This window comes from Physella acuta, unplaced genomic scaffold (genome assembly GCF_028476545.2).
Source record: "Physella acuta isolate Inbredline_101_S28 unplaced genomic scaffold, ASM2847654v3 ptg000883l, whole genome shotgun sequence".
Lineage (NCBI taxonomy): Eukaryota > Metazoa > Mollusca > Gastropoda > Physidae > Physella > Physella acuta.
Window position 1 is genome coordinate 690,001 of NW_026732400.1, and position 26,749 is coordinate 716,749.

Genomic DNA, 26,749 nt, shown 5'->3' on the forward strand with positions numbered 1-26,749 from the left:
GTCAAGATTATATCTTTGGGGTGTGGGGGGGGGGGGGGGGGGGGGGAAGGGGTGGGGGGGGCGGAGAGAGGAGTGGAAAGTGAGGGTGAGGATAATCGTCATATTCGTCCTTCATTAGCTACTGATAGTGTTTTAAAGTAAAATATTTTCATAAATTATGAATTACTGAAAAATAGTTAGGCCTATTTTGTTGAGGTTGAGCTGTAGTTGCGACATGTGGACAGTAAAGGCTGAGCTGTAGTTGCGACATGTGGGCAGTAAAGGCTGAGCTGTAGTTGCGACATGTGGGCAGTAAAGGCTGAGCTGTAGTTGCGACATGTGGGCAGTAAAGGCTGAGCTGTAGTTGCGACATGTGGGCAGTAAAGGTTGAGCTGTAGTTGCGACATGTGGACAGTAAAGGCTGAGCTGTAGTTGCGACATGTGGGCAGTAAAGGCTGAGCTGTAGTTGCGGCATGTGGACAGTAAAGGCTGAGCTGTAGTTGCGACATGTGGACAGTAAAGGCTGAGCTGTAGTTGCGACATGTGGGCAGTAAAGGCTGAGCTGTAGTTGCGACATGTGGGCAGTAAAGGCTGAGCTGTAGTTGCGACATGTGGACAGTAAAGGCTGAGCTGTAGTTGCGACATGTGGACAGTAAAGGCTGAGCTGTAGTTGCGACATGTGGGCAGTAAAGGCTGAGCTGTAGTTGCGGCATGTGGACAGTAAAGGCTGAGCTGTAGTTGCGACGTGTGGGCAGTAAAGGCTGAGCTGTAGTTGCGACGTGTGGGCAGTAAAGGCTGAGCTGTAGTTGCGAGTACTTCAATATGATGCATCCGCCGAACATTTCGCAAAACAATTGCTGGGTATTGGGAATGAGAAGACGGCAGTTGACAGATCGTCACAATATATAACCTTGCCAGAAAACTTTTGCAACGACATCAAGTCAAGACAACTCAATTGAAAAGGTTTTCACAAATATCTCACAGAAGTTTGAAGACCACCAGTAACTTAGTGAACTTGCCGTATTACAGTGGCGTAGCGAGGTCGGGTGTCACCCGGTGCGGCACTTAATGGTGTCACCCCACAGAGGCGTAGCGACCCTTTCAATTTCCCACCCCCCTTAAACTTTCGTCGATTCGCACCCCCCCCCCCCCCTCCTCAAACTTTCGATTTGCACCTCTTAAACTTAAAAGACTATTTAACACTCGAATTATTGACTTAATTAAGTGGAATTTTCATTCTCTATATATTTTGCTTTTGTATATTTACGCCTTTGCCGTACTAAATGCTACAAACAGCGACGTCAACGTCATGAATTTCATCATTCAAAATAGAATACCAGGAGAAGAGACAACGTAAAAGTCAATAGACACTGATAAATCAAGACTAAGTTGTCAGTTATCCGACAGAATTCTTCAATTCATTGGATTTGCCAGGTATGCCACCGAATATATTTAAGTCTAAAACTTGGTGTGCCTATCATTCCCCTTAGAAATATAAATCCATTACAACTGTGCAACGGTACAAGACTTGCAGTAAAAAAAAATGATGCACAATGTATTTGAAGCAACTATTTTGACTGGAAAATTCAAGGGTTAACATGTGTTGTTGCCACGAATTCCAATGATACCAACAGACGTGCTGTTTGATTTTAAACGCTTACAATTTCCCGTACGTCTAGCGTTTGCAATAACAATGAATAAAGCACAAGGCTAACCCCTGCAAGTATGTGGTTTAAACTTGCAGAGCCTATATTTCTCACATGGGCAATTATATGTTGCTTGCTCACGTGTGGGAAAATCAGATTTATTCGTACACGTGCCAGAAGAAAAAACAAAAAACATTGTGTATCCAATAAATAGAGTGAATTAAAACGAGGCGCTAAATGCTTTCATTATTAAAAAAGAATAATGTTTTATTGTAATGGGCCTAATTTGTTAGACTGGGTCGAGAGGTGGGCAGTGGCGAAACTAGAAAAAAAGGGCCACCCCGCAAAAAAATTTTCTATGTGTGTATGTATGTATATATATATACAAACACAGAATACAAACATTGGATAGTCATTTTTGGCCTGATCGGGTTTTGAAAAAAAAATGTTTTTTTTTTTTAAAATTCAATTTAAATAAATTACAACATGCCATGTGTGTCAGTGCATTAATCTGTTTTGAATTTTATTTTTTTAATGTTATTTTTTTTAATGCTTTAATTTGCAATAAAAACAATTAACAAATTATTTAAACATTAAGTTAAGTTAATAATAATAAATTACATTTTAGAGAGGTGATTCGTGTATGAATAAAAGACGTATGAAATAAAAATAAAGGGGGCGGGTCGTGTTTGACAGCCTCAAAGTTTATATAATAATACAAATACAAAACCAAATAAACCAAGAAAAACAACACAGGAACTGTTTTGTTCAGACAGAATGTCTCACCGTATCGGTGGGGTGGACGGGGTCATAGCAGTGTGTAGTCACACACGGGGGTATATGCTTGTCTAGGGTAGCAAGAAAATCATGCTTAGTGGTGTAGGTCTTAGTTGCTTTACATTCTTATAGTGATATATCTGCAACTGCTGTTAACAATGGCGTCGTGGCGAAATGAATAAATGATGTAATTAAAATGCTTTCAAATAACAGATTTCTACAACCTGCCAGATTTCTGCTGAAGAATTACATGGATGAACAAATTGAAAAAAAAACAACAACACAGTGGTGGGACAGGGAGGGATAGGTGGTGGTTGGTTGGATAAGGCGAGCGTGACATGACTGCTTAAAGGGGGGGATAACTCTCCCAGTCTCACGAGAAGGGTATGCCTATAAAACATGAAATATCTTTTTTTTTTTACAATCACATGAGATAAGTTAATACAAATAAATCACATGTATGAATAACATATGTTTAAAATAAAAAGAGCTTGTCATGTTCGAAAAGCCTCAAAGTTGATGCAATAATACAAAACAAAAAAAAAGTCTTAGTTGCTCTACATTTTTACAGTGATATAGATATCTATTAACAACTGCTGCTAGCAATAAAAGAAATTGCCGTGTATGGAAAGGTCAATAAATAGTGCAATTACGTTATTTTCAAAAACCAAAATTTAAACAACCTGCTTAACTCTGCCGAAAAGTTACATGGATGAACAATAATTTAAAAGAAAGGAACAGTACGTACAGTGGTGGGGCGGGGAGGGGTAGGTGGGGGTTGGTTGGGTATAAAGGCAGGCCAGGCGGTGCGATTGTTGTTGCGTGACATGACTGCTAAAAGGGGAGATAAAGCTTCCGGTCTTACGTGATACAGTATTAGGGATGTCCAGCATTGGTGACAGAGGGGGATCTCAAATGCATTGCTTTTTTTTTCGGGAGGTGATACATGCAAGAACAACAGATGTATGAAACACGGGAGCTTGTCGTGGTTGGCAATCTCAGAGTTGGTACAATACTATAATTTCAAAGAGAAATTAACATTCTTAATTCTTATAATGGTTTGTCTATTGACAGCTGTTGCTCACAATATAGAGCTTGCCGTGTATGGCAATGTAAATAAATAGTGCAATTACAAAACTTTCAAATAAGAAGTTCCAAACTGCCAAAATGTGACTAAAAGTTACATGGATAAACAAAATTGAAAGAAAAGAACAGTGGTGGGGCGGTGTATGTGGGAGTTAGTTGGGTAAGGCGGGATCGTTGATGCGTGACAAGAATGGTGAGGGGCGGGTCGCGCTGATTGACGGGACATGGGGAGACTGAAAGTTTGGGTTTAAGGCGAGCCGGGCGTAAAAGGCTGTGTTGTGTGTGAACTGACTCCTGAGGTGTTACTATTTATAGTGTGTGTGTTAGCGTGCTGTATTTGTCCAGTCGTCTGCTAAAAATTAAATCTAAAATTTGTCCCGTAAACTGTGAACTTTTTTTTTTCTTTTTTTTTTTGGCGGTTAAATATAACAAATGACAAAATATAACAACATTTCCAGATTACAGTTTAACTTTTTGATCACTTCCAAAAAAAAGGGAAAGAATCCCCCATACTCACATAATAAATTTTAAAGGGTATTCTGCTTAGTAATGTACATCTCAAATGCCTCGCATTTAAAAAAAAAAAGTGATACACGTGTAAACAACAAATGTATAAAATAAATGAACTTGTCCTGACTGACAGCATAAAAAATGAATACAATAATAAAATTTACAAAAAAAAAACAAAAACTGTGCCTGAGGGCGGGGAGGGTGTGATGAAAGGGGATGTGTCGGTTCGATTAGGCGGTCCAGGTGGCAAATGCAGTGTAATATGTTCTTTACGTTGTGGTGTTGCTAATTATGGTATGTGTGTTTGAGTGCTGTCATTGTCGAGTCGTCTACGATAAATCAAGTCTAGTACGTGTCCCGTAAACTGTACCTTGTCGTGTTTTGCTTTTATTCTGCTGTTCCAAATAGTCTGTCTATATATAGCTACCATCCTTGCTTTTTGCTCTAGGTCCGTCCTGTCTCTTTGTTTTGGGATTTTGTTTAGAGTTATGACTATATCGATATTGTAGGTCTCTATTTTTATTATTTTGGTTTCTAGCGTCTTTTTCATGTTTTGTATGGTGGGACATTCTAAATAGATGTGCGTTTCTGTTTCGGGTGTGTTTTGTCTGCATAGTGGGCAAAATGGTTTCTGTTGTTTTGCTAGGGGTGTTGAATTATAGATGAGTCTGTAAGTTATTTCCCTGGCTTTGGGTGTGATGGTTTTGAGGTGTAGGTTTGGTCTGAATATCGTGCAGGTTTATTCCTCCATGAAGTTTGTTTTCTACTAACGTGGTGTGGCTAATGTTTGAAATTGTGGTCTGAAATATGTACTCTCTAATGATTTTATTCAGATGTTTAATTGTTGGCTTTGGGATTGTTTTAGCCGTGGCTATATAGGTAATTTTTGGGATGACGTACCTATTAATTATAGATGACCTAGCAAAAAATGTTGTTGAGCTAACTTTATAAAGTGCTATGGTGTTTTGGATTTTGATTGAGACTTGTTTCCATTCATCATCGTTATTGGTGTGTGGGTTACTATAGTGGGTTATGCCGTAAAGTTTTAATTTGTTGGTACCTAGCATGTTTAGTGGGTAATTGGGTTTGTTGATTCAACGTCCAAGTCCCATGATTTTGGTTTTCATTAGGTTAATTTTTGACCCGCTACCCAGCCCAAAGTCAAGGAAAGCGTCTGTTATTAGAATGATAGATTTTTCGGTTTGGAGGGTAAAAGCTGTATCATCAGCGTACGCTAGAATTTTTTTGTTTGATTTGGAATGTCGATTCCTCTGATGTCTCTAGAGTTTCTAATACATTCTAACAGGGGTTCGAGTGTTAGTATAAAAAGAATTTGGAGATAAGGGGCAACCTTGTCTGACTGATTTATTTATTCTAAAGGGTTGGGAAATATTATGGTTTATCAGTAAGTGACTATGTGCATTAAAATAGATTATTTTTATCCATGTCGTATTGTCCTAAATTGTTTGCTTCTAAGATTTTGTGAAGGTATTTGTGAGCTACCCGGTCGAAAGCGTTTTCTGATCTAAACTGAGCATACATGCTTCAGTGTTTTGAATTTTATTTTTCATTCAATATGTTTGCTGTAATACTGCCTACCCTCTAGTATTTAGCCTGTCAAAAGAACATAAAGCGTAAAAGCTTTGTATGTGTAATGGTTTCTCGTGTTATGTTTATTTTTATGTCTGTTTTGTATTTGTATTGTTTGTTTTAAATATATTTCCTTTTTATGCTATGTCATTCTTTAGTATGTATTTTTTTTTAAATAATTAAGAGAAGTAATTGCTTTTTAATTTTTTTAGTACAAATATATTAAAAGGAGTTTATGAGCATCCATATTTAACCATTCAAAAAAGGGAAATAAGTCATAGAAGTGTTTTGAACGTTTGCCTATCTTTCACACTACAGCTCAGGCATACATTATATATATATATATATATATATATATATATATATATATATATATATATATATATATATATTTATATATTTACGCAACAGCATGTGTTAGCTACTGTATAACATCACTACTATAATAGATCTGTTTGTTATTCACAAAAGCTTTTACCGTCAAGTCAAAAATGCAAGAACTTTTTTTTAAACTATAAAAAATTTATTGTGGTCGGCCTAACTGTCAGATAAAATATTACGACCTTACAGTTTTCTAAGAAATATTCATATCCCACGAACAGTGCTGGTTATAGCATCTGAACAGTGCCTGTCTGTTCCACATGATTTAAAGACATTTACTGAAGGTGATAACGGGGTTCATGTCTATTACACAAAGAAACTACCATTGTCAAACAACATTAATCTCCCTATAGAAAGCATTGTACTGGTTTACAAAATTTTTGATAGAGACAACTTAAAAGCTATCAAAGACAGTTTGCCTTATATTGATGTTCGTTATCTGGTGGGAAAATGTTTTATATTGGTAACATCAGATAAAGAATTTTGCAGTGGTGATACTGAGGAAATTGAAACTTTTGCAAGCTCTTATCACTTGCCTATTCACTTTTTTTCTAAAACACAGGAAGCTGGCAGTGATGGTAAACCTCGTCTCCAGATCCCTTCCAACTTAATGGCCATTTATTGCCCGCCTGTGGGGAGCGATGTCAACAGCTTGATTATTAATGGCCATTTATTGCCCGCCTGTGGGGAGCGATGTCAACAGCTTGATTATTAATGGCCATTTATTGCCCGCCTGTGGGGAGCGATGTCAACAGCTTGATTATTAATGGCCATTTATTGTCCGCCTGTGGGGAGCGATGTCAACAGCTTGATTATTAATGGCCATTTATTGTCCGCCTGTGGGGAGCGATGTCAACAGCTTGATTATTAATGGCCATTTATTGCCCGCCTGTGGGGAGCGATGTCAACAGCTTGATTATTAATGCTACTATTGCCAGGAGTTCTCAGTGGGCTAAAGATGGTGGAAATACACAACTAACCTGAACTTATGACTATATATTTTATGTGACTTGAATGTTTTCTTGACTTGAAATACATGCAGATAAATGTTTTTTGTATCATTTCATGTAGGCCTATATGACTTTAGGAATTTAAAGTTTTAACTAATATCCAGTCTGGGTACATGAATCTGTTATAACCAGTACACTACTGATACACAAAACAATAAAAATGCTGTAAATAAGTGCTAATTTATTACAAATTCACAATGTATTTACAAAATTTAATGTGATGTGTTTTTATTTTTTGGTTAAGTTTAATTTTAGTTTTAAGCTCTGTTACATCGACACTGAATACAATCAGCCCTACATTTATTTTGAACTGTGGGCCCCCTCGCATTGCGGGGTCTGGCTGCACTGCTCCGCCCCTGGAGGATGGCTCCTCTTAAGAGCCTTTCGAGCTCTTCTCCTCAAACGTTTGCTTACCCATTCCTGAAACACAAAAAAAATATATCAGATACTGATAGTGTATCAAGCAGACACATGGAATTTTGTCAGATAACTCGAATATAATATATCTAGTTTTTTTGTGTGTGGGTAGAAGTTCCCTTTTCAAACCTGACGGTCTATAGGGCAAGTGAAGTAGAGTTCACTTGTTTCTGTGACCTCGGCATATGAAGAGATAGTGTAGTCAGCACTATGCCCAGCCGCCTTTACTTTCCCTAACGTGAGTAAGTTACCCATCAGAATTGGGTGGACTCAGGGCAGGTGCGGACCGCACCGTGTGACACCATTTAGGGGGGGGGGGGGTGACACCAAGGCAATAAAGTGCTCAATATATACAGTAAAATGATAATTCCACTTAATTAAATGATTAATTAGAGTGTTAAATAGTCTTTTAATAGCAAATTTGTCAAATCCCGACAATGGTAGAGGGGGGGGGGGGGTGACACCATGACGTAAACCTGCTAATGATAGAGAAAACATGCTACATCAAGCTGTATTTATAACTTACTTTAGATAAAAATTGTTAGTATTATTTCTGAGCACAGTTTAAAGCAATCGCAGTGGGGGATATGCCTGAGGTAAACGGTTTGGTTGAGAATCGTAATAACTATGTTAATTCATGTATGGGGGGGGGGTAAAACAACTAAATACATTTAAAATAGACGTGAATACATATACACACACTATATATATATATATATATATATATATATATATATATATATATATATATATATATATATATATATATATATATATATATATATATATATATATAATGTCCTAGGTATAAGATATATATTAATATTTTTTACGGAGGGGGGGGGGGGGGTGACACCATTATGTGCCGCACCGGGTGACACCCGACCTCGTTACGCCACTGACTCAGGGACGGTCTACTGAATTCAACCCAGATTCGAACTCGAGATTTCGGGTTAGCAGTCTAGCTCTCTAGCGCTAGACCACTTCGTCCCCTGATGAGTGGGTGCTTTCATTATTATTTTAAGCAAGGACTGCAATGAGTATAGTCAGGTCGTAAAGACGTGCTGCAAGTGGCAATACCTATTTAGGATGTGTAGCCCTACTGTCATACAAGAGCTTATACCTATTTAGGATGTGTAGCCCTACTGTCATACAAGAGGTTATACCTATTTAGGATGTGTAGCCCTACTGTCATACAAGAGGTTATACCTATTTAGGATGTGTAGGCCTACTGTCATACAAGAGGTTATACCTATTTAGGATGTGTAGGCCTACTGTCATACAAGTGGTTATACCTATTTGGAATGTGAAGTTCTACTGTCATACAAGTGACAACTGTTTAGGCTGGCTTAGACTGCTCTCATAAAGTGCAATCACTTAGAACACGAGTTTAAAATAAGGCTACCATAAGAGAAGTAATGCAACTTTACACAACACCCACTCCTGACACGGTTGGGATGTAGACGAGTCGCCCAGTATAGACCCAGGCTAAATAAACATTAGATTATGCTGGTTCCATCACCCAAGGACGTGTCCTTAACAGGAATCACAACATGTCATCATGCGTGCTGCTCAATATGGTTGGTGAACAGGGGGAAACTACTGTTGCTTTTTTACACAGCATATTACTGTTGTGACGCAAACAGTTTGAATATTTTAAATTTCAGATTTTAGACTATTTCTAAAGAAACTACCAGACAAGTGATTTTTAAAAAATGTTAGGTATTGATTTAAAAAAAAAAACTTTTACATAGATTTCAGACTTTGTATATGACCTAGTATCAATACACAGGCTGTAACCCCTATCTCCATAAAAAAAAAACGTTCTAACAAAACTTACCTTTTTTCCTGGCACCACAGGACACTTTGCGATCTGCTGATTTATTTTTTCCACCCGATCTTCTACCTAGGACATGAAATTGTGTGATAAATGTTCAAGTTTAATTATTAATACAACTAGACATTTATGAAGATGATGTAAACTAGTAGCTTACTATGATCAACAATAGTTAGAAATGTAAATTATTAAACAAATACTGGGCATTGCCAATAGCAGGCCATACATTTCTTAATACAAATAAGACTAAAATAAAAATATAAAAAACCTCATCAATCTTTCTTTTAAGATCCTTTTAATCAAGGCTTTCAGAATCCTTGACTGATTTGTTTTCCAAATATAGATCAAATATAGACAAATATAGATCACGCTAGCTTGTGTGAAACAACTTTTGAATGTTTAAGAATCGAATCGATAACACATTTTATTTTTCCATTAATTAAAATTAATAAATTAAAAAAAAATTAATTAAAGGCCTACCAGCTTGATTCTCTTTTCCAAATTGATTACCCGATCTTCATCCTAGGACATGAAATTGTGTGATAAATTTTGAAGTTTAATTATTAATATAACGACATTTACGAAGATGATGTAAACTAGTAGTTTACTATGATAAACAATAGTTAGAAATGTAAATTACTAAAGAAATACTGGCCATTGCCAATAGCAAGCCATACATTTCTGAATACAAATAAGACTAAAATAAAAATATAAAAAACCTCAACCTTTCTATTAAGATCCTTTGGATCAGCAAATACTGTATCCTCAGCAGTTTCCACCTGAGACAAATATAGATCACGCTAGCTTGTGTGAAGCAACATTTGAATGTTAAAGAATCGAATCGATAACACATTTTGATTACAACAGAAACCTAAGTAAAACAATTGTTTTCTTTAAAATAGTTTACAACATTTGTAAGTCGACAAATACCAAATTGTCAACTGCACAGATTAGCCAACGCAAAGCAAACTGTTGTATGTGTTTTGTTTTCACTGTAAATATAATAAAGTTCATCTGCCTACTGTCATACAAGTGACAAAACCTATTTAGGATGTGCAGTGTAGTCCTACTGTCATACAAGTGAAAATACATATTTAGGATGTGTAGTGCAGTTCTACTGCATACAAGTGACAATACCTATTTGGGATGTGAATGCCTACTGTCATACAAGTGACACAAACTATTTGGGATGTGAAGTTCTACTGTCATACAAGTGACAATTACTATTTAGTAATAGTATGGCTTAGACTGCTCTCATAAAGTGCAATCACTTAGAACACGAGTTTAAAATAAGGCTACCATAAGAGAAGTAATACAACTTTACACAACACCCACTCCTGACATGGTTGGGATGTAGACGAGTCGCCCAGTATAGACCCAGGCTAAATAAACATTAGATTATGCTGGTTCCATCACCCAATGACGTGTCCTTAACAGGAATCACAACATGTCATCATGCGTGCTGCTCAATAATGGTTGGTGAACAGGGGGAAACTACTGTTGTTTTTTTACACAGCATATTACTGTTGTGACGCAAACAGTTTGAATATTTTAAATTTTAGATTCCAGATTATTTCTAAAGAAACTACCAGACAAATGATTTTAAAAACTGTTAGGTATTGATTTTTAAAAAAAAACTTTTACATAGATTTCAGACTTTGTATATGACCTAGTATCAATACACAGGCTGTAACCCTTTATCTCTACCAAAAAAAAACGTTCTAACAAAACTTACCTTTATATTTGCTGGCACAGGACAATTGGCGATCTAAGAACACAATAGAATGTATATTTATTTATACTGTGTATTATTTCATTTTTTTCCGTAAATTAAAATTACTGAATATTTTTAAAAAATTAATTATAGGCCTAGTTTGCACATAATCTGTTTATTGCTTTCTTCCAGATTATTGACCCAATCTTCTACCTAGGACATGAAATCGCGTGATAAATTTTCAAGTTTAATTATTAATATAACGACATTTATGAAGATGATGTAAACTAGTAGCTTACTATGATCAACAATAGTTAGAAATGTAAATTACAAAACAAATACTGGGCATTGCCAATAGCAAGCCATACATTTCTTAATACAAATAAAATCCTTTGGGTCATGGCTTTCGGAATCCTTGAATGATTTGTTTTCCAAATATAGACAAATATAGATTACGCTAGCTTGTGTGAAACAACATTTGAATGTTTAAGAATCGAATCGAAACACATTTTGATTACAACAGAAACATAAGTAAAATTGTTTTCTTTAAAATAGTTTACAACTGTTGTAAGTCGACAAATACCAAATTGTCAAGTGCATCGATTAGGCAACGCAAAGCAAACGTTTTTTGTTTTCACTGTAAATATAGTATGTTGGCTAGAATAAAAATATAATGAGAAATATTAATATAGATTTAGATCTATCGGCGTACTAGCCCAGTCAACGTGGCTAGTTCCTTATTTCCCATTCACTACACACAACACACGGCGGCCTCGCGAACCCGTTAACTTCATTCTTTTCTGGGGGTTTCCTGACCTATTTCTAACGGGAAAACTTTACAACCTCGTTTTGAAAAACGAAGTGTCTACTCGGAATAAGATTTTTCGGCAAAAGATAGTTCTGCGCATGCGCAGCGACCTATGGCTAGGGTTAGGTCTAGAATGAGGGTTAGGGGTAGGATTAGGGATAGGGATAGGGTTAGGGATATGATTAGGGCTAGGGTTAGGGATAGGATTAGGGTTAGGGTTAGGATTAAGGATAGGGTTAAGGATAGGATTAGGGTTGGTATTAGGGTTCTGCGGTTGTAAACACACGCATGCGCAGTACCATCGAAAACATCGCCGCTAAGGCAAGTCGTAGTTTCTCTCCATTGCGCATGCGTATCGCATGCGTATCTTATTCCGACTAGAATTGGCCTTTGAAAAATATGGTCGTGGCGAGTGGAACAGTGTGTCAAAATAAAAGCCTTTGTGTTGTCAAGAGAAAGTAAGAGCGGTATCGACACACCGCGGTTTGATCTAGATCTACATAAAACTCGCAGATTACATATGCGATAAATACAGCTATAAGTAAAAAATAAAGCGTTTATTTTAAAATAATTAAATGAGTAAGCCCACACTTCTATTTTGGAATTGACTTAGTCAAGGTGGTCGTCCATAAATAACGATACGCACCGAGTTACGCCCGTGTGTGTGTATGGGGGGGGGGGGAGGGGGGAGGGGGGAGAGAGAAAAATGTGACTGCTTTATTTTGAGCGTTTAAAAAACAGAATTATGAAAAACTAATCCATATAAGTATATTTATGCATATTTTAGAGTGGATGCCTGTGCGTGTGTGTGTGTGTGTGGGGGGGGGGGGTGGGATGGGAATAACTTTGGCTAAAATAGTTTGACACTATATATATAGTAGGCTTACGGTCCTTTAGTGGTTGTTTCCAATGCTATGCCAAAAGCGCCTACAAAATGAAACATTTCTAAGCCTTTTGATAGTAGGCCTATAACTGTCAAGATAATTTACTCTAATTAAAACAATTTAGTTTGCATCGTATTGCATCAGTAGTAAGCACATCAGACAATGTAGCATTGAAACTTTTTGTTCAACTTACAACTTTTATAAAAATTATGCGATTCTGTATGCACAAGACAATAAGAAAGGCTTAAGATATTTTGTAATCTCTTGTAATCGTCAACATCAGAAAGATCTACAGGAATAGCAGAAAGGTGGTCTACTCAAGTAAAGAAAATATATTGTTTAGGTACGTTGGTGGCTGAATTCAATTTTGAAATCCAGGACTTGAAAACACTTTAAAATAGCAAAGTAATCATAACCGTATTCTAAAAAATAATATATAAGCCATGCATACAATACATTCAGACCACTAACTGCTATACTAGCCCTAATTGTCAACTCCTTCAGAGCCACAGAACAGATTTTAAATGATGGTACAATGAACTTGTTAGACCAGGGCAGCAGATAGATAAACTGACTGAATCTAGACTTAAACACACACTTTATTAAAAATAGTGTCTGTCATTATGACAAACTGCTGGATAACAAATGTAAAAAATAACATACAGAGTGTATGTAAGTTGATCAGGATGTTTCAGTGTTATTTGACTTTGGTTACCAGTCTTGTTTTATACACACATATTTGTATTTGTAATAGTAATGTTAAATTGGATTTTTTTGTTTCAATGTTTTTTTTTTCAAATTTAAATACAGCCATTCATCATCTTTTTAATTAGTTGTTCTTATAAATATATGAATATTCAATTGAGGTATAACAAATGAGGTGGTAGTGAGAAGAGCAGGGTAAACCACACTCCTGAGAACACAACCATGTGTCACTACTGGTGTCATTTACGTAGAATTTGTTTATTTAGCCTTATTAAGCTCAGCCATGTTGAGATTGTTTTGTTTTATGATCCCAAAGATTTACAGAGAGAAGATTCAATGAGAAAGAAAATATACAGTGTAAAATAAGTTTTAAAAGAGTGGAGTTTAACTAGTTGGACAATAATACATTATTTCAACATTTTAACATTTTAACTGCTCAGGATAAAATATTGACTTTATAGGGGACAAATGCAGTATGTCCAAAAACACAGTCATAAGAAAATTGAATTAATAAAGCTCCTTTAAATAGGGCAAAAAACTTCCAAATTAATATTAGCTATTAACTTTTTATGACATTTTACACAAGTGTTCCCGTAATGTGTGTTATTGACAACATAAGTGTAAATGTACATTGATTTCACAATAATTTGGACATACTGCATTTGTCTTCTATTGGCAAGCTTGTAGAGAACTACCAGCAGTAAAATATTTGAAAACTAGAAAGTAACATTTAAAAACAAATAACATTTTGCACTATTTTAATATCTTCTAACCAGAATCCAGATGCAAGTCCATAGAACACCCCTGAGTCTACCCAGCTCTGATGGGTACCTGACTCACAAATGGGAAACTAAAGGCGGCTGGGCATAAAGCGGACCACACTATCCCCTCATTTGCCAAAGTCACAGAAACAGCTGAATTCTACAGGGTTCCCGCGGCCTCCTGATATTTCAGGATGTCCTGGAATTCTCCTTGAATTTTAAAAATCCAGAAAACTCCTGGAATTTTAACATTTTTCCTGAAATTTTGTAAAATGTCCTGAAATTTTATTCGCGTGGATAATTTTAGCATATATTTTTTTCGTGCGTTAGATCTCTAGGTAATCAGATCTGACCCCCCCCCCCCCCCCCCCCGACAAGTAAAATGTTCTGCTTTGTCGATTCTGCACATACAAGGCATACTCTGATGGGTACCTAACTCACGTTAGGGAAAGTAAAGGCAGCTGGGCATAGTGCTGACCACACTATCTCTTCATATGCCGAGGTCACAGAAACAGGTGAACTCTACTTCACTTGCCGTATAGACCGTCAGGTTTGAAAAGGGAACTTTACCTCTGTACAGTAGATGCTGCCATTAAAAACATTTACATCTAACACATTAAATTAGATACTTTGTTTAATAAATCCTGTAAGCAGGATGCTGTTTACCTTGGCAGCCTTGCTGTTCTTGAACTCGAGAACTTTGTGCTCAGCATCTGTAATATTAGCTCCTATGTCCTCACCAGACACTTTTTGTGCTGGTACTGCTGGGGGACTTTGGTCAGGTTTCCAATCTTGGCCAGACACTGATTTATAGTCTGCTTTAAGTTGTAGCAGTGTCTTTACTGCTGCGTCACTCTGTCAGAAACATTTTAGGTATTAGTATATACCAAGTTTACACATGAGTTTACAAGTTTATTTATTTTAATAATCACTCGCGTCTACAATAGTCGATTTTTTTTCGGCCCCCCCCCCCTCCCGTGTGGACGTCATAAATGGATGACCCCTAAGCTCTCTTTATATAGCCCCTAAATGAAAGCTGTGGTGCCACTCGTTTTTTATGTGAATCCTGAAAATCAATCCCAACATTTTACCCCCCCCCCCCCCCCCGACAAGTAAAATGTTCTGCTTTGTCGATTCTGCACATACAAGGCATACTCTGATGGGTACCTAACTCACGTTAGGGAAAGTAAAGGCAGCTGGGCATAGTGCTGACCACACTATCTCTTCATATGCCGAGGTCACAGAAACAGGTGAACTCTACTTCACTTGCCGTATAGACCGTCAGGTTTGAAAAGGGAACTTTACCTCTGTACAGTAGATGCTGCCATTAAAAACATTTACATCTAACACATTAAATTAGATACTTTGTTTAATAAATCCTGTAAGCAGGATGCTGTTTACCTTGGCAGCCTTGCTGTTCTTGAACTCGAGAACTTTGTGCTCAGCATCTGTAATATTAGCTCCTATGTCCTCACCAGACACTTTTTGTGCTGGTACTGCTGGGGGACTTTGGTCAGGTTTCCAATCTTGGCCAGACACTGATTTATAGTCTGCTTTAAGTTGTAGCAGTGTCTTTACTGCTGCGTCACTCTGTCAGAAACATTTTAGGTATTAGTATATACCAAGTTTACACATGAGTTTACAAGTTTATTTATTTTAATAATCACTCGCGTCTACAATAGTCGATTTTTTTTCGGCCCCCCCCCCCCCTCCCGTGTGGACGTCATAAATGGATGACCCCTAAGCTCTCTTTATATAGCCCCTAAATGAAAGCTGTGGTGCCACTCGTTTTTTATGTGAATCCTGAAAATCAATCCCAACATTTTACCCCCCCCCCCCCCGACAAGTAAAATGTTCTGCTTTGTCGATTCTGCACATACAAGGCATACTCTGATGGGTACCTAACTCACGTTAGGGAAAGTAAAGGCAGCTGGGCATAGTGCTGACCACACAATCTCTTCATATGCCGAGGTCACAGAAACAGGTGAACTCTACTTCACTTGCCGTATAGACCGTCAGGTTTGAAAAGGGAACTTTACCTCTGTACAGTAGATGCTGCCATTAAAAACATTTACATCTAACACATTAAATTAGATACTTTGTTTAATAAATCCTGTAAGCAGGATGCTGTTTACCTTGGCAGCCTTGCTGTTCTTGAACTCGAGAACTTTGTGCTCAGCATCTGTAATATTAGCTCCTATGTCCTCACCAGACACTTTTTGTGCTGGTACTGCTGGGGGACTTTGGTCAGGTTTCCAATCTTGGCCAGACACTGATTTATAGTCTGCTTTAAGTTGTAGCATTGTCTTTACTTTATTTTCACTCTGTCAGAAACATTTTAGGTATTAGTATATACCAAGTTTACACATGAGTTTACAAGTTTATTTATTTTAATAATCAGCTTATAAATAAATGTTTCCAAGATACACGCAGTAAGATTGGAAAAAAACATCTTTAAAAAATAAAAAATTTTAACATACAAATAAAGTAATAAATAAGGTAATCTATTCCATAGAGTATTATATCCATGTAAATATTTCACTGTAAATATAGTAAAGTTCATCTAATTCATTGACTCAGAGACGCTCCACTGAATCGGACCTGGATTCGAACTCGAGACTCTCGGGTTAGCAGTCTAGCTCTCTACCGCTAGACCACGCCGTCCCCGATTATTAAATTTGTTTTAAATTGTAAGGACTTCGATGTTAAATACAACATGTGGACATCAGCATGGGCTCGACCCCCCTCCCCAAGTCCAGTCGCGTCTACAATAGTCGATTTTTTTTCGAACCCCCCCCCCCTCCCGTGTGGACGTCACAAATGGATGACCCCTAAGCTCTCTTTATATAGCCCCTAAATGAAAGCTGTGGTGCCACTCGTTTTTTATGTGAATCCTGAAAATCAATCCCAACATTTTACCAAACCTGAAACCGAAATATTTAAAAACCCTGAAACTTAATGTCGCACGGAATTTTAAAATAAAATTGAATATTTTCATTTCTTTTTCAAGATGAGCCATGTTATTGCCATTATTATTAAGTACGAGATAAATGACCCATTAAGGGAGAAATACAACGGGCACTAGGTTGATAGTGCTGTCTTTTTCTTTAAACCGAAACCAAAATCACAACCCCTACTTCAAATTTAATAGGAGACGAAAAAATGTCATTGAAAAAGGATTTTTATCCAGAATCGGCATTTTAACCTTGTTCTACACGTAGTTACTGCACATTAAATACAGAAATCGTTGTAGTTATACCCCTAAACCTTGCACCTAAGCTCAAACATGACTATAGTCGCATTTAAAGTTTCTTTCAGGACAAGAAAGTAACCGCAGCATAAAGCTATACATTTGGTTTTTACAAAACCACTATTAAGGCAAAGATGCACAAAGTTTAAATTTAAAAAGCTACAATTCCTATTTATGTGAGTTTTTAAGACACCTTAAGCAGACGTGGAGTTTTGTCAGGTAATCTATTGAACAGACAACTGGTACCACCAGCAACTGTGATGTAAAAAAAAATCTAGTTTTTATATAATAAGGGTGCTTTCATTATTATTTTAAGCGAGGACTGCAATGAGTATAGGAAGGTCGTAAAGGCATCCCCCCTTATCTCCTGTTTTAAGGCACGGTAGTTCTATTACTGATCGTAGCTTATTTAGTACAACATTAAAAAAAAACAAGTATACAAAATTCAGTTATGGGAAACTTCCCATTTTTTATATGCTCGTAAACAATTGTATGGATAAGGGGGGGGGGGGGTTGTAGTGCGGAGCTGGAAATCAATTTATAGTGTACTGTGGTTGAACCGAACAAAGAAAGTGAACTGTTTTTGTAAAGCAAGTGAGCTGTTTTTGTAAAGCAAGTGAGCTGTTTTTGTAAAGCAAGTGAGCTGTTTTTGTAAAGCAAGTGAGCTGTTTTTGTAAAGCAAGTGAGCTGTTTTTGTAAAGCAAGTGAGCTGTTTTTGTAAAGCAAGTGAGCTGTTTTTTTGGATGTCACCCAGTGCGGTTACCCTTGGTGTTACCCCTCCCCCCCCCCCCACTAAAAGGAAACATCATATTTTATATATATATATATATATATATATATATATATATATATATATATATATATATATATATACGTATGATAGCTTTAAAGGGTTTACAGTTAATTGTAAAGATGTTTATCTATAGTCGATTATTAATATAGCTGGATGTAGCACTATTTTCTCTTTAGTTAGTAGGTTCATGTCATGGTGTCACACATCAGCCTACCCCACCCCTTATCGGGATCGTCAAATTGCACTTGAAATAATTTTTAACTCTAATTAATCATTCATTGAACTGGTAAAGAGCATATTTGTTCCATTTATTTTGCATTTTTTTGTCTTAGTGTCACCCCCACCCCTAAATGGTGTCACCGGTGTGGTCCGCACCCCTACCCCTCCTTTCGCCCCCGCCTCGTGACAAAATGTCTGTAAGAAATCTTTGCCTCACCTGCCCTGTGGTTTTTCAAGCGAGACCGTGAAATGTATTAAAAATATGAAACATTTAACTTTAACTAAAATATGAGGACATTAAGATAGCTGGGAACATACGCGTTTACAATAAAATATGTGCTATATTATAGAAATAGCCCAACCGGTATCGATATGGTAAATTTGAATTTGGAAGTTAAATATTTCATTGAAATGTAGCCTACAGCAGAGAAATACAACTGAATCGAATACCTTAACTGTTCGATTCTGCTGCATATAAAGTCCGGAATATAACTTGGAATCACAAAGTGAAAGAGTAATACAAATTTAAAAAAAACAAGCGATTATTTTACTATACCGTTTTCATACGTTCGCTTTCCATTCTGACGAAATGTCATAAATGAACTTTCCCCGCTTTATATAGGCATTTATTGTGCCAGTTTTTTTTCTTCTAAATTTGCCAAACAAATTTAAAGTATTTTTTTGCCAAATGCAGTCATATTATAATCTACATTCTTTCATTTACCCAAGGTTTTTTTTTTAAAACTGGTGTTCTCGAAATGAGTTTTGAAAGGAAAAAAAAGCCACATTAATTTTCCTTTCTCTCTGGTAATTTATTTCCAGCAGATCTAGAACATCTTTCAAAGACAGTTATTTCGCACTTTCACTATTTTTAAAAACCAATTTGCTTAAATTACTTTTCATCTGGGCATACTCTCCATTCAATAATGCCTCGAACAGCTCTGTAAATGCTCACATGCCCTCTCAGCTGGATGAAATCGGCTCTGGTTTTGCCGATCCAATAAGATGGAACCGTATATAAGCTGTTGGGTATGTAATCGAATGTTGGTGTTGTCACAGAGCAGTGGCGTCGCTAGGTTGGGTGTCACACGGTGCGGGACTTTATGGTGACACCCCCGACAAGTAACAATATATATATATATATATATATATATATATATATATATATATATATATATATATATATATATATATATATATATATATATATATATATATATATATATATTTATATATATACATATACCTATAACTATATATATAATTATATACATGTGTGTGTGTGTGTACGTGTCGGCCAGTAACCAGAAAGTTGCTCAACGGAAAAAGCGCAGTGGAAATAAGCACACACAAAAATTGCGCAACGGAAAAAAGCGAAAACAGAAAAAGAGTAAACAGTAATTTGCGTACACAGAAAAATGTGCAACCAGAAAAAAATCGTATTGTGACTACGCGTTTAACACCATCTTACTGTGACTAATTGATTTCTCACCATCCTACTGTGACTAATTGTTTTCTCACCATCCTACTGTGACTAAATGTTTCTCACCATCCTACTGTGGCTTATTGTTTTCTCACAATCCTATTGTGAATAATTGTTTTCTCAACAACCTACTGTGACTAATTTTTTTTTCAACAACACGTAATATCAATCATTTCTTAATACAAATAAGACTAAAAATAAAAATATAAAAAACCTCATCAAATTTTCTTTTAAGATCCTAATTGTCAAGTGCATCGATTAGCCAACGCAAAGCATACGTGTTTTGTTTTCATTGTAAATATAGTAAAGTTCATCTGATTCATTGACTCAGGGACGTTCCAGTGATTCGGACCTGGATTCGAACTCGAGACTCACGGTTAGCAGTCTAGCTCTCTACCGCTAGACCACGCCGTCCCCGAGGGTAAATTAATTAAATTGTACGGACTTCGATGTTAAATACAACATGTGGGTCCGATTCAGTGGAGCGTCTCTGAGTCAATGAATTAGATGAACTTTACTATATTTACAGTGAAAACAAAACACACAAACAAGCAATAAACAGATTAAGTGCAAACTAGGCCTATAATTAATTTTTTTAAATATTCAGTAATTTTAATTTACGGAAAAAATGAAATAATACACAGTATAAATAAATATACATTCTATTGTGTTCATAGATGTCCTCGTGGATCGGCAATTGTCCTGTGCCAGCAAATATAAAGGTAAGTTTTGTTAGAACGTTTTTTTGGTAGAGATAAAGTGTTACAGCCTGTGTATTGATACTAGGTCTTATACAAAGTCTGAAATCTATGTAAAAGTTTTTTTTTTAAATCAATACCTAACACTTTTTAAAATCATTTGTCTGGTAGTTTCTTTAGAAATAGTCTGGAATCTGAAATTTAAAATATTCAAACTGTTTGCGTCACAACAGTAATATGCTGTGTAAAAAAGCAACAGTAGTTTCCCCCTGTTCACCAACCATATTGAGCAGCACGCATGATGACATGTTGTGATTCCTGTTAAGGACACGTCCTTGGGGGGTGGAACCAGCATAATCTGTTTATTTAGCCTGGGTCTATACTGGGCGACTCGTCTACATCCCAACCATGTCAGGAGTGGGTGTTGTGTAAAGTTGTATTACTTCTCTAATGGTAGCCTTATTTTAAACTCGTGTTCTAAGTGATTGCACTTTATGAGAGCAGTCTAAGCCAACCTAAACAGTTATTGTCACTTGTATGACAGTAGGACTTCACATCCCAAATAGGTATTGCCACTTGTATGACAGTAGGACTACACATTCCAAATAGGTATTGCCACTTGTATGACAGTAGGCCTACACATCCTAAATAGGTATAACCTCTTGTATGACAGTAGGGCTACACATCCTAAATAGGTATAAACTCCTGTATGACAGTAGGGCTACACATCCTAAATAGGTATTGCCACTTGCAGCACGTCTTTACGACCTGACTATACTCATTGCAGTCCTTGCTTAAAATAATAATGAAAGCACCCACACACCAAGGGACGGAGTGGTCTAGCGCTAGGGAGCTAGACTGCTAACCCGAAATCTCGAGTCCGAATCTGGGTTCAAGTCAGTAGACCGTCTCTGAGTCAGTGGCGTAGCGAGGTCGGGTGTCACCCGGTGCGGTACATAATGGTGTCACCCCTCCCCCCTCCGTAAAATATATATATATATATATATATATATATATATATATATATATATATATATATATATATATATATATACATATACACACACTATATATATATATATATATAGCGTCGAATTCACAAATGATGAATTACTGAAAAATATGAATTAAACTAAACGAGCCGGCCCGCGTTTAAAATCGTTGGCTCTGCTTGTAAACATTTAGAGTGAACACAGCTCACTAAAACCATGTAGGGGTGGGGAGGTAGGGAGAGCGTTTGCAGCTTGTTTTCTAACGGCTCGAAGAAGAGAATTATATATATAGATAGCGGCGTATGTTACGTTGCGGGTCTGCTCGTTGCTTTTTAATTTACATAGTACAAAACTATTTAAATGAGCTTTATGGGCGCACCTATTTTAAAGAAGGGCAGAAAGTCATGGAAGTAGTCTCAACGTTCGCTTATCTTTCAAACTTGTCCCAAGCCCTAATGGCAACCCCCATCAATTCAGTCCTTGTCCCAAGCCCTAATGGCAACCACCATCAATTCAGTCCTTGTCCCAAGCCTTAACTTTCTCAGTACAATGTTTTGTTTTCTAATCAAAATGTCGCTGATCTTTTGTTGTAGTGACCTGCCAGCTGGTCCTACTTTAAGTAATTGTTTTCTCACCATCCTACTGTGACTAATTGTTTTCTCACCATCCTACTGTGACTAATTGTTTTCTCACCATCCTACTGTGGCTTATTGTTTTCTCACCATCCTACTGTGACTAATTGTTTTCTCACCATCCTACTGTGACTTATTGTTTTCTCACCATCCTACTGTGACTTATTGTTTTCTTACCATCCTACTGTGACTTATTGTTTTCTTACCATCCTATTGTGACTAATTGTTTTCTCACCATATAACTGTGACTAATTGTTTTCTCACCATATAACTGTGACTAATTGTTTTCTCACCATCCTACTGTGACTAATTGATTTCTCACCATCCTACTATGACTTATTGTTTTCTCACCATCCTATTGTGACTAATTGTTTTCTTACCATCCTACTGTGACTTATTGTTTTCTTACCATCCTATTGTGACTAATTGTTTTCTCACCATATAACTGTGACTAATTGTTTTCTCACCATATAACTGTGACTAATTGTTTTCTCACCATCCTATTGTGACTAATTTTTTTCTTTCAACAACACGTAAAATATCAATCGGGCTTCCATTGCTGGAAGAAAGTTATTTGTTTTTTCTCATAAAAGACTGACACCGATTAACTCAAGCGGCAAACCCTTACTAAAAGTGGCAAATTATTCATTGATAAGGAAGAAAGTTCCAGTCTGCTTCGCGTCTAGGCACCGAAAAGAATGTGTAACGAAAACAAGAGCAGAAGAAAACCATGGATACTTTGTTGACCTCTGCATATTAAAGGTAGTGTGGTCAGCACTGTGCCAAGCCGCAGTTACTTTACAGGGATTCGAACTCGAGACCTTCGTGATAACAGTAAATCGCTCCACCGCTAAGCCACGATCCCATATATATATATATATTAATTGTTAATAGAAGAACGAGCTGACCCGCGACGTAGCATAAGTCGCTATCTAGTGGTTTTATAGAGAAAGGTATAAAACATAACCCTAGTTCTTATCAACAATGGTAATTTATTCGTAGTTCTGTAATTGTTTTATTTTTACCGGAGGTTTTGAGGGGTTTTATTTCCAAAAAGTTCTAGGGTGGAGCGATGCGGCTAACTTTCCGGTTGACGACCGATTTTTCAAGCCGGTTACGATCTATAAGGACCCGTTCCGGCAAGGCAACAACCAGCTGGTGTTGTGTGGCAGTCCGCACGTAAGTAGGGGGTCAGCCACACACACACACACACGCCCACACAGACACAAACATACATTTTAGTAAATGAATGTCAGACTGCACGTAAGTAGAGGGGGTTGATAGGTGTCAGACACACCCACCCACACATCCACAGAGCCACCCAACAACAGAGACACCCAATGAGACTTCAACTAATGACTGTGTCAGTCTCACACACACACATACACACACATACACATACACACACAAACAGACATACACAAAAACACACCAACAAATTCAGCTGATGGATGTACGCCACCTAGCCAGACAACCACACGGCCATACAGCACCACAGTTACACAGACACACAACCAAACTGCCACGCAGCAAAACAATCACACAAACATATAAACTCAGCCAAAAGTGACAAAAAAGCCACACAGACATACAAACTCAGCCAACACGAAAATTTAGCCACACAGACAAACAAAATCAACCAAAAAAGACATTTAGCTGTACAGACATACAAACTCAGCCAGAATTTAAGTAATCATGAAGTTACAAACACATACAAACTCAGCCAACATAGACATATAGCTACACAAACATTTAAACTCAGCAAAAAAAAAAAAAATATTGGCCTTAACAAACATACAAACTCAGCCAAAAAAAATATTGGCCTTAACAAACATTCAAACTCAGCCAATAAAACATAAAACTACACAAACATACAAACTCAGCAAAAAAAAATCATAAAGCCACACAAACATACAACCTCAGCAAAATGAGACATATAGCCACACATATTTAAAAAAAAAAACGCACAGACACACAGAATCGAAGCACACAGCAGCTAACGGTTTAAGCATAAGCCAAGCCTATTCACGCAATATTTTATACATCTAAATGTTTATACAGGCATCATATCGACATAATTCACCATTATTACAACCCCAGAACTAACAACATCGCTTCTGAAACATTCTACTTCGAAGATGTTGTCAGTTAATTGCTTGGTAATTGGCACATTTACGAAACGATCTTTTTTTTCTAAACAGATAAATCATCATTGTACAATTAAGAATTAAATTATTTTTGCTCCGTAGTTCATGGGACGGCGTGGCTTATCGGTGAAGCGCTAGTCAGCTCACTCGAAAGTCTCGAGTTCGAATCCCTGTAGAGCAAATGTGGCTGGGGACAAAGAAACGTGTGAAATCTCTCTGACTGGGGATTCGTTGACATTTTGTTACCTGTCCTTTTTGGTGCCTAGACGCGGATCAGACGAGGACTTTCTTCCTTATAAATACGTATTTTACCACTTTTTGTTAGGTCTTGAGTTAATCAGTGTCAGTCTTTTATGAAAGAAAACAAATGACTTTCTGCCAGCATTGGAAAACCCAATTAGTTTTTTACGTGTTGTTGCAAAAAATGTATTACAAGCTAACTTAATTTGTGGTCTCTTTATTTGAGATATCTCTATTTGTGGTAACTTTGTTTGAATTACCTCTACGAGCCGACCCGCGGCGTATCATACGCCGCTATTTAGTTGTTTTATTTTCTACTTTTCAGTAATTCATAATTTGTACCAATGCTGCCACTGAAAATATTTGCTTTAAAACACTACCCCCCCCCCTTTCCCCTAACCCCGACCCTACACCCCCCCCCCCCCCCGGGAAAGCAGCCTCCTATTAATTACCTCCTGTAAGTTTAAAATCGTTTCAAACTAAATAATCTGCCCCTAATAGCCGTCACCAAACCCGTCTCTGTGATTGTAAAATGTAAACAGAGTGAACACCGCTCACCAGATCATGTGGGGGTGGAGTGGGGGTGGTAGTGATAGAGAGGAAGAGAGGGGACTGCAAAGGCGCGCTTGCAGCTTGTTTTCTAACTGATCCCAGAAGAGAATTATATATATACGAGCCGACCCGCTGCGTATCATACGCCGCTATTTAGTTTTTTTTCTACTTTTCAGTAATTTATAATTTGTGAATTAGACAGTACCAATGCCGCCACTGAAAATATTTGCTTAAAAACACTAACCCCCCCCCCCCCCCCCCCCCCGTGAAGCAGCCTCCTCTTAGTTACCTCCTCTAAGTTTAAAATCGTTTCAAACTAAATTATCTGCCCCTAATAGCCGTCACCAAACCCGTATCTATTATTGTAAAATGTAAAGAGCGTGAACCACAGCTCACCAGGCCATGTGAGGGGGTGGGGGGTGGTAGTGATAGAAAGGAAGAGAGGGGACTGTAAGGCGCGCTTGCAGCTTGTTTTCTAAAGGCTCCCAGAAGAGAATTATATATATAGATAGATTTGTAGTACCCTTATTTAAGCTACCTCTATTATTGGCATTTCTATGGTATCGTTTATTAGCGAACCAATGTCAACGTATGACTAGGTCTGTCTCTGGCAACCACCAGCTATTCAGTCCTTGTCCCAAGCCCTAATGTGATTAATGGTTTTCTCACCATCCTACTGTTACTAATTGTTTTCTTACCCATCATATTGTAAGTAATTGTTTTTTAACGATTCTACTATTTTTGAACATAAAGTTCGTGGGACGTCGTGGCTTAGCGGCGGAGCACCAGACTGTTAACTCGAAGGTCTCGAGTTCGAATCCCTGAACTAAATGCGGCTCAGCACAGTGCTGACCACACTGTCCCCTGTGCTGACCACACTGTCCCGTCATATGCCGAGGTCTCAAAATTTGGCTGGCGGTTAACTGTGTTTGTTTTTGTTACACATTCTGTTCGGTGTTTTGACGCGGAGCAGACAATGACTTTCTTATCAAAGCGTAAATTGACACTTTTTCTTAAGTCTTGAGTAAATCGGTGTCAGTCTTTTATGAGAGAAAACAAATGACTTTCTGCCAGCATTGGAAACCCAATTAATTGCCTTACTTTCTCGTATACAGAGTCTAGAGGAAGTATTGTAATCATGCACACAAATCAAACTTACTTTTTACCGTTTTCACCGTTTTACTCATCAGTATTTCATCAGATACGGAGTAAAGGTAACTTATTTTAATCGGGCAAAAATTATAAAACCAGTTTTATCAAAATTTTGGCGTTTTAAGTGTATTCGAGTCGCAAAAACTGGGTTTTGCAATTCAGTTTGTAGGTCTGTGCAGGGGCGTAGCGAGGGGGGTGCGGGGGGTGCGGACCGCACCGGGTGACACCATTTAGGGGGGGGGGGTGACACCAAGGCAAAAAATAGCAAAATATATAGAGGAAAATGATAATTCCACTTAATAGAGTGATTAATTAGAGTGTTAAATAGCCTTTTAAGAGGTGGGGGGTGCAAATCAAAAGTTTGAGGGGGGGGGGGTGCAAATCGAAAGTTTGAGGGGGGTGTAAATCGAAAATTGAAAGTTTGTCCCCGGGAAGGGTCGTTGCTCCTGTGGGGGGGGGGGGTGACACCATTAAGTGCCGCACCGG

The 26,749-nt window shown here is 37.4% G+C and overlaps 2 protein-coding genes across 2 annotated transcripts; one reads left to right on the forward strand and one right to left on the reverse strand.

Annotated features, from left to right (window-relative positions):
* The first annotated feature begins 3,348 nt into the window (after positions 1 to 3,348).
* LOC131952653 (uncharacterized) lies at positions 3,349 to 7,155 on the forward strand. Its single transcript, XM_059315417.1, has 2 exons — positions 3,349 to 3,409; positions 6,137 to 7,155. Exons 1-2 carry the CDS (start codon positions 3,349 to 3,351, stop codon positions 6,682 to 6,684), a joined length of 609 nt encoding a protein of 202 aa, XP_059171400.1. The 3' UTR covers positions 6,685 to 7,155.
* LOC131952655 (bifunctional glutamate/proline--tRNA ligase) lies at positions 7,156 to 18,940 on the reverse strand. Its single transcript, XM_059315419.1, has 9 exons — positions 18,924 to 18,940; positions 16,241 to 16,429; positions 15,507 to 15,695; positions 14,772 to 14,960; positions 10,969 to 11,001; positions 9,959 to 10,012; positions 9,714 to 9,755; positions 9,237 to 9,302; positions 7,156 to 7,399 (listed from the first exon to the last, which is right to left on the reverse strand). The coding sequence occupies exons 1-9, from the start codon at positions 18,930 to 18,932 to the stop codon at positions 7,280 to 7,282; spliced, it is 891 nt and encodes a 296-aa protein (XP_059171402.1). The 5' UTR covers positions 18,933 to 18,940; the 3' UTR covers positions 7,156 to 7,279.
* Between the last annotated feature and the right edge of the window lie 7,809 nt (positions 18,941 to 26,749).

Excerpts from the sequence above, each read along its gene's own strand:
- LOC131952653 (XM_059315417.1), top strand. The coding sequence starts at position 3,349 with ATGCAAGAACAACAGATGTATGAAACACGGGAGCTTGTCGTGGTTGGC. Across the intron at positions 3,410-6,136 it reads GGTTGGCAATCTCAGAGTTG|ATAAAATATTACGACCTTAC; the intron begins GTACAATACTAT and ends CCTAACTGTCAG.
- LOC131952655 (XM_059315419.1), bottom strand. Across the intron at positions 9,303-9,713 it reads TGGAAAAGAGAATCAAGCTG|GTAGAAGATCGGGTGGAAAA; the intron begins GTAGGCCTTTAA and ends TTCATGTCCTAG. Across the intron at positions 7,400-9,236 it reads CTGTGGTGCCAGGAAAAAAG|GAATGGGTAAGCAAACGTTT; the intron begins GTAAGTTTTGTT and ends TTTGTGTTTCAG.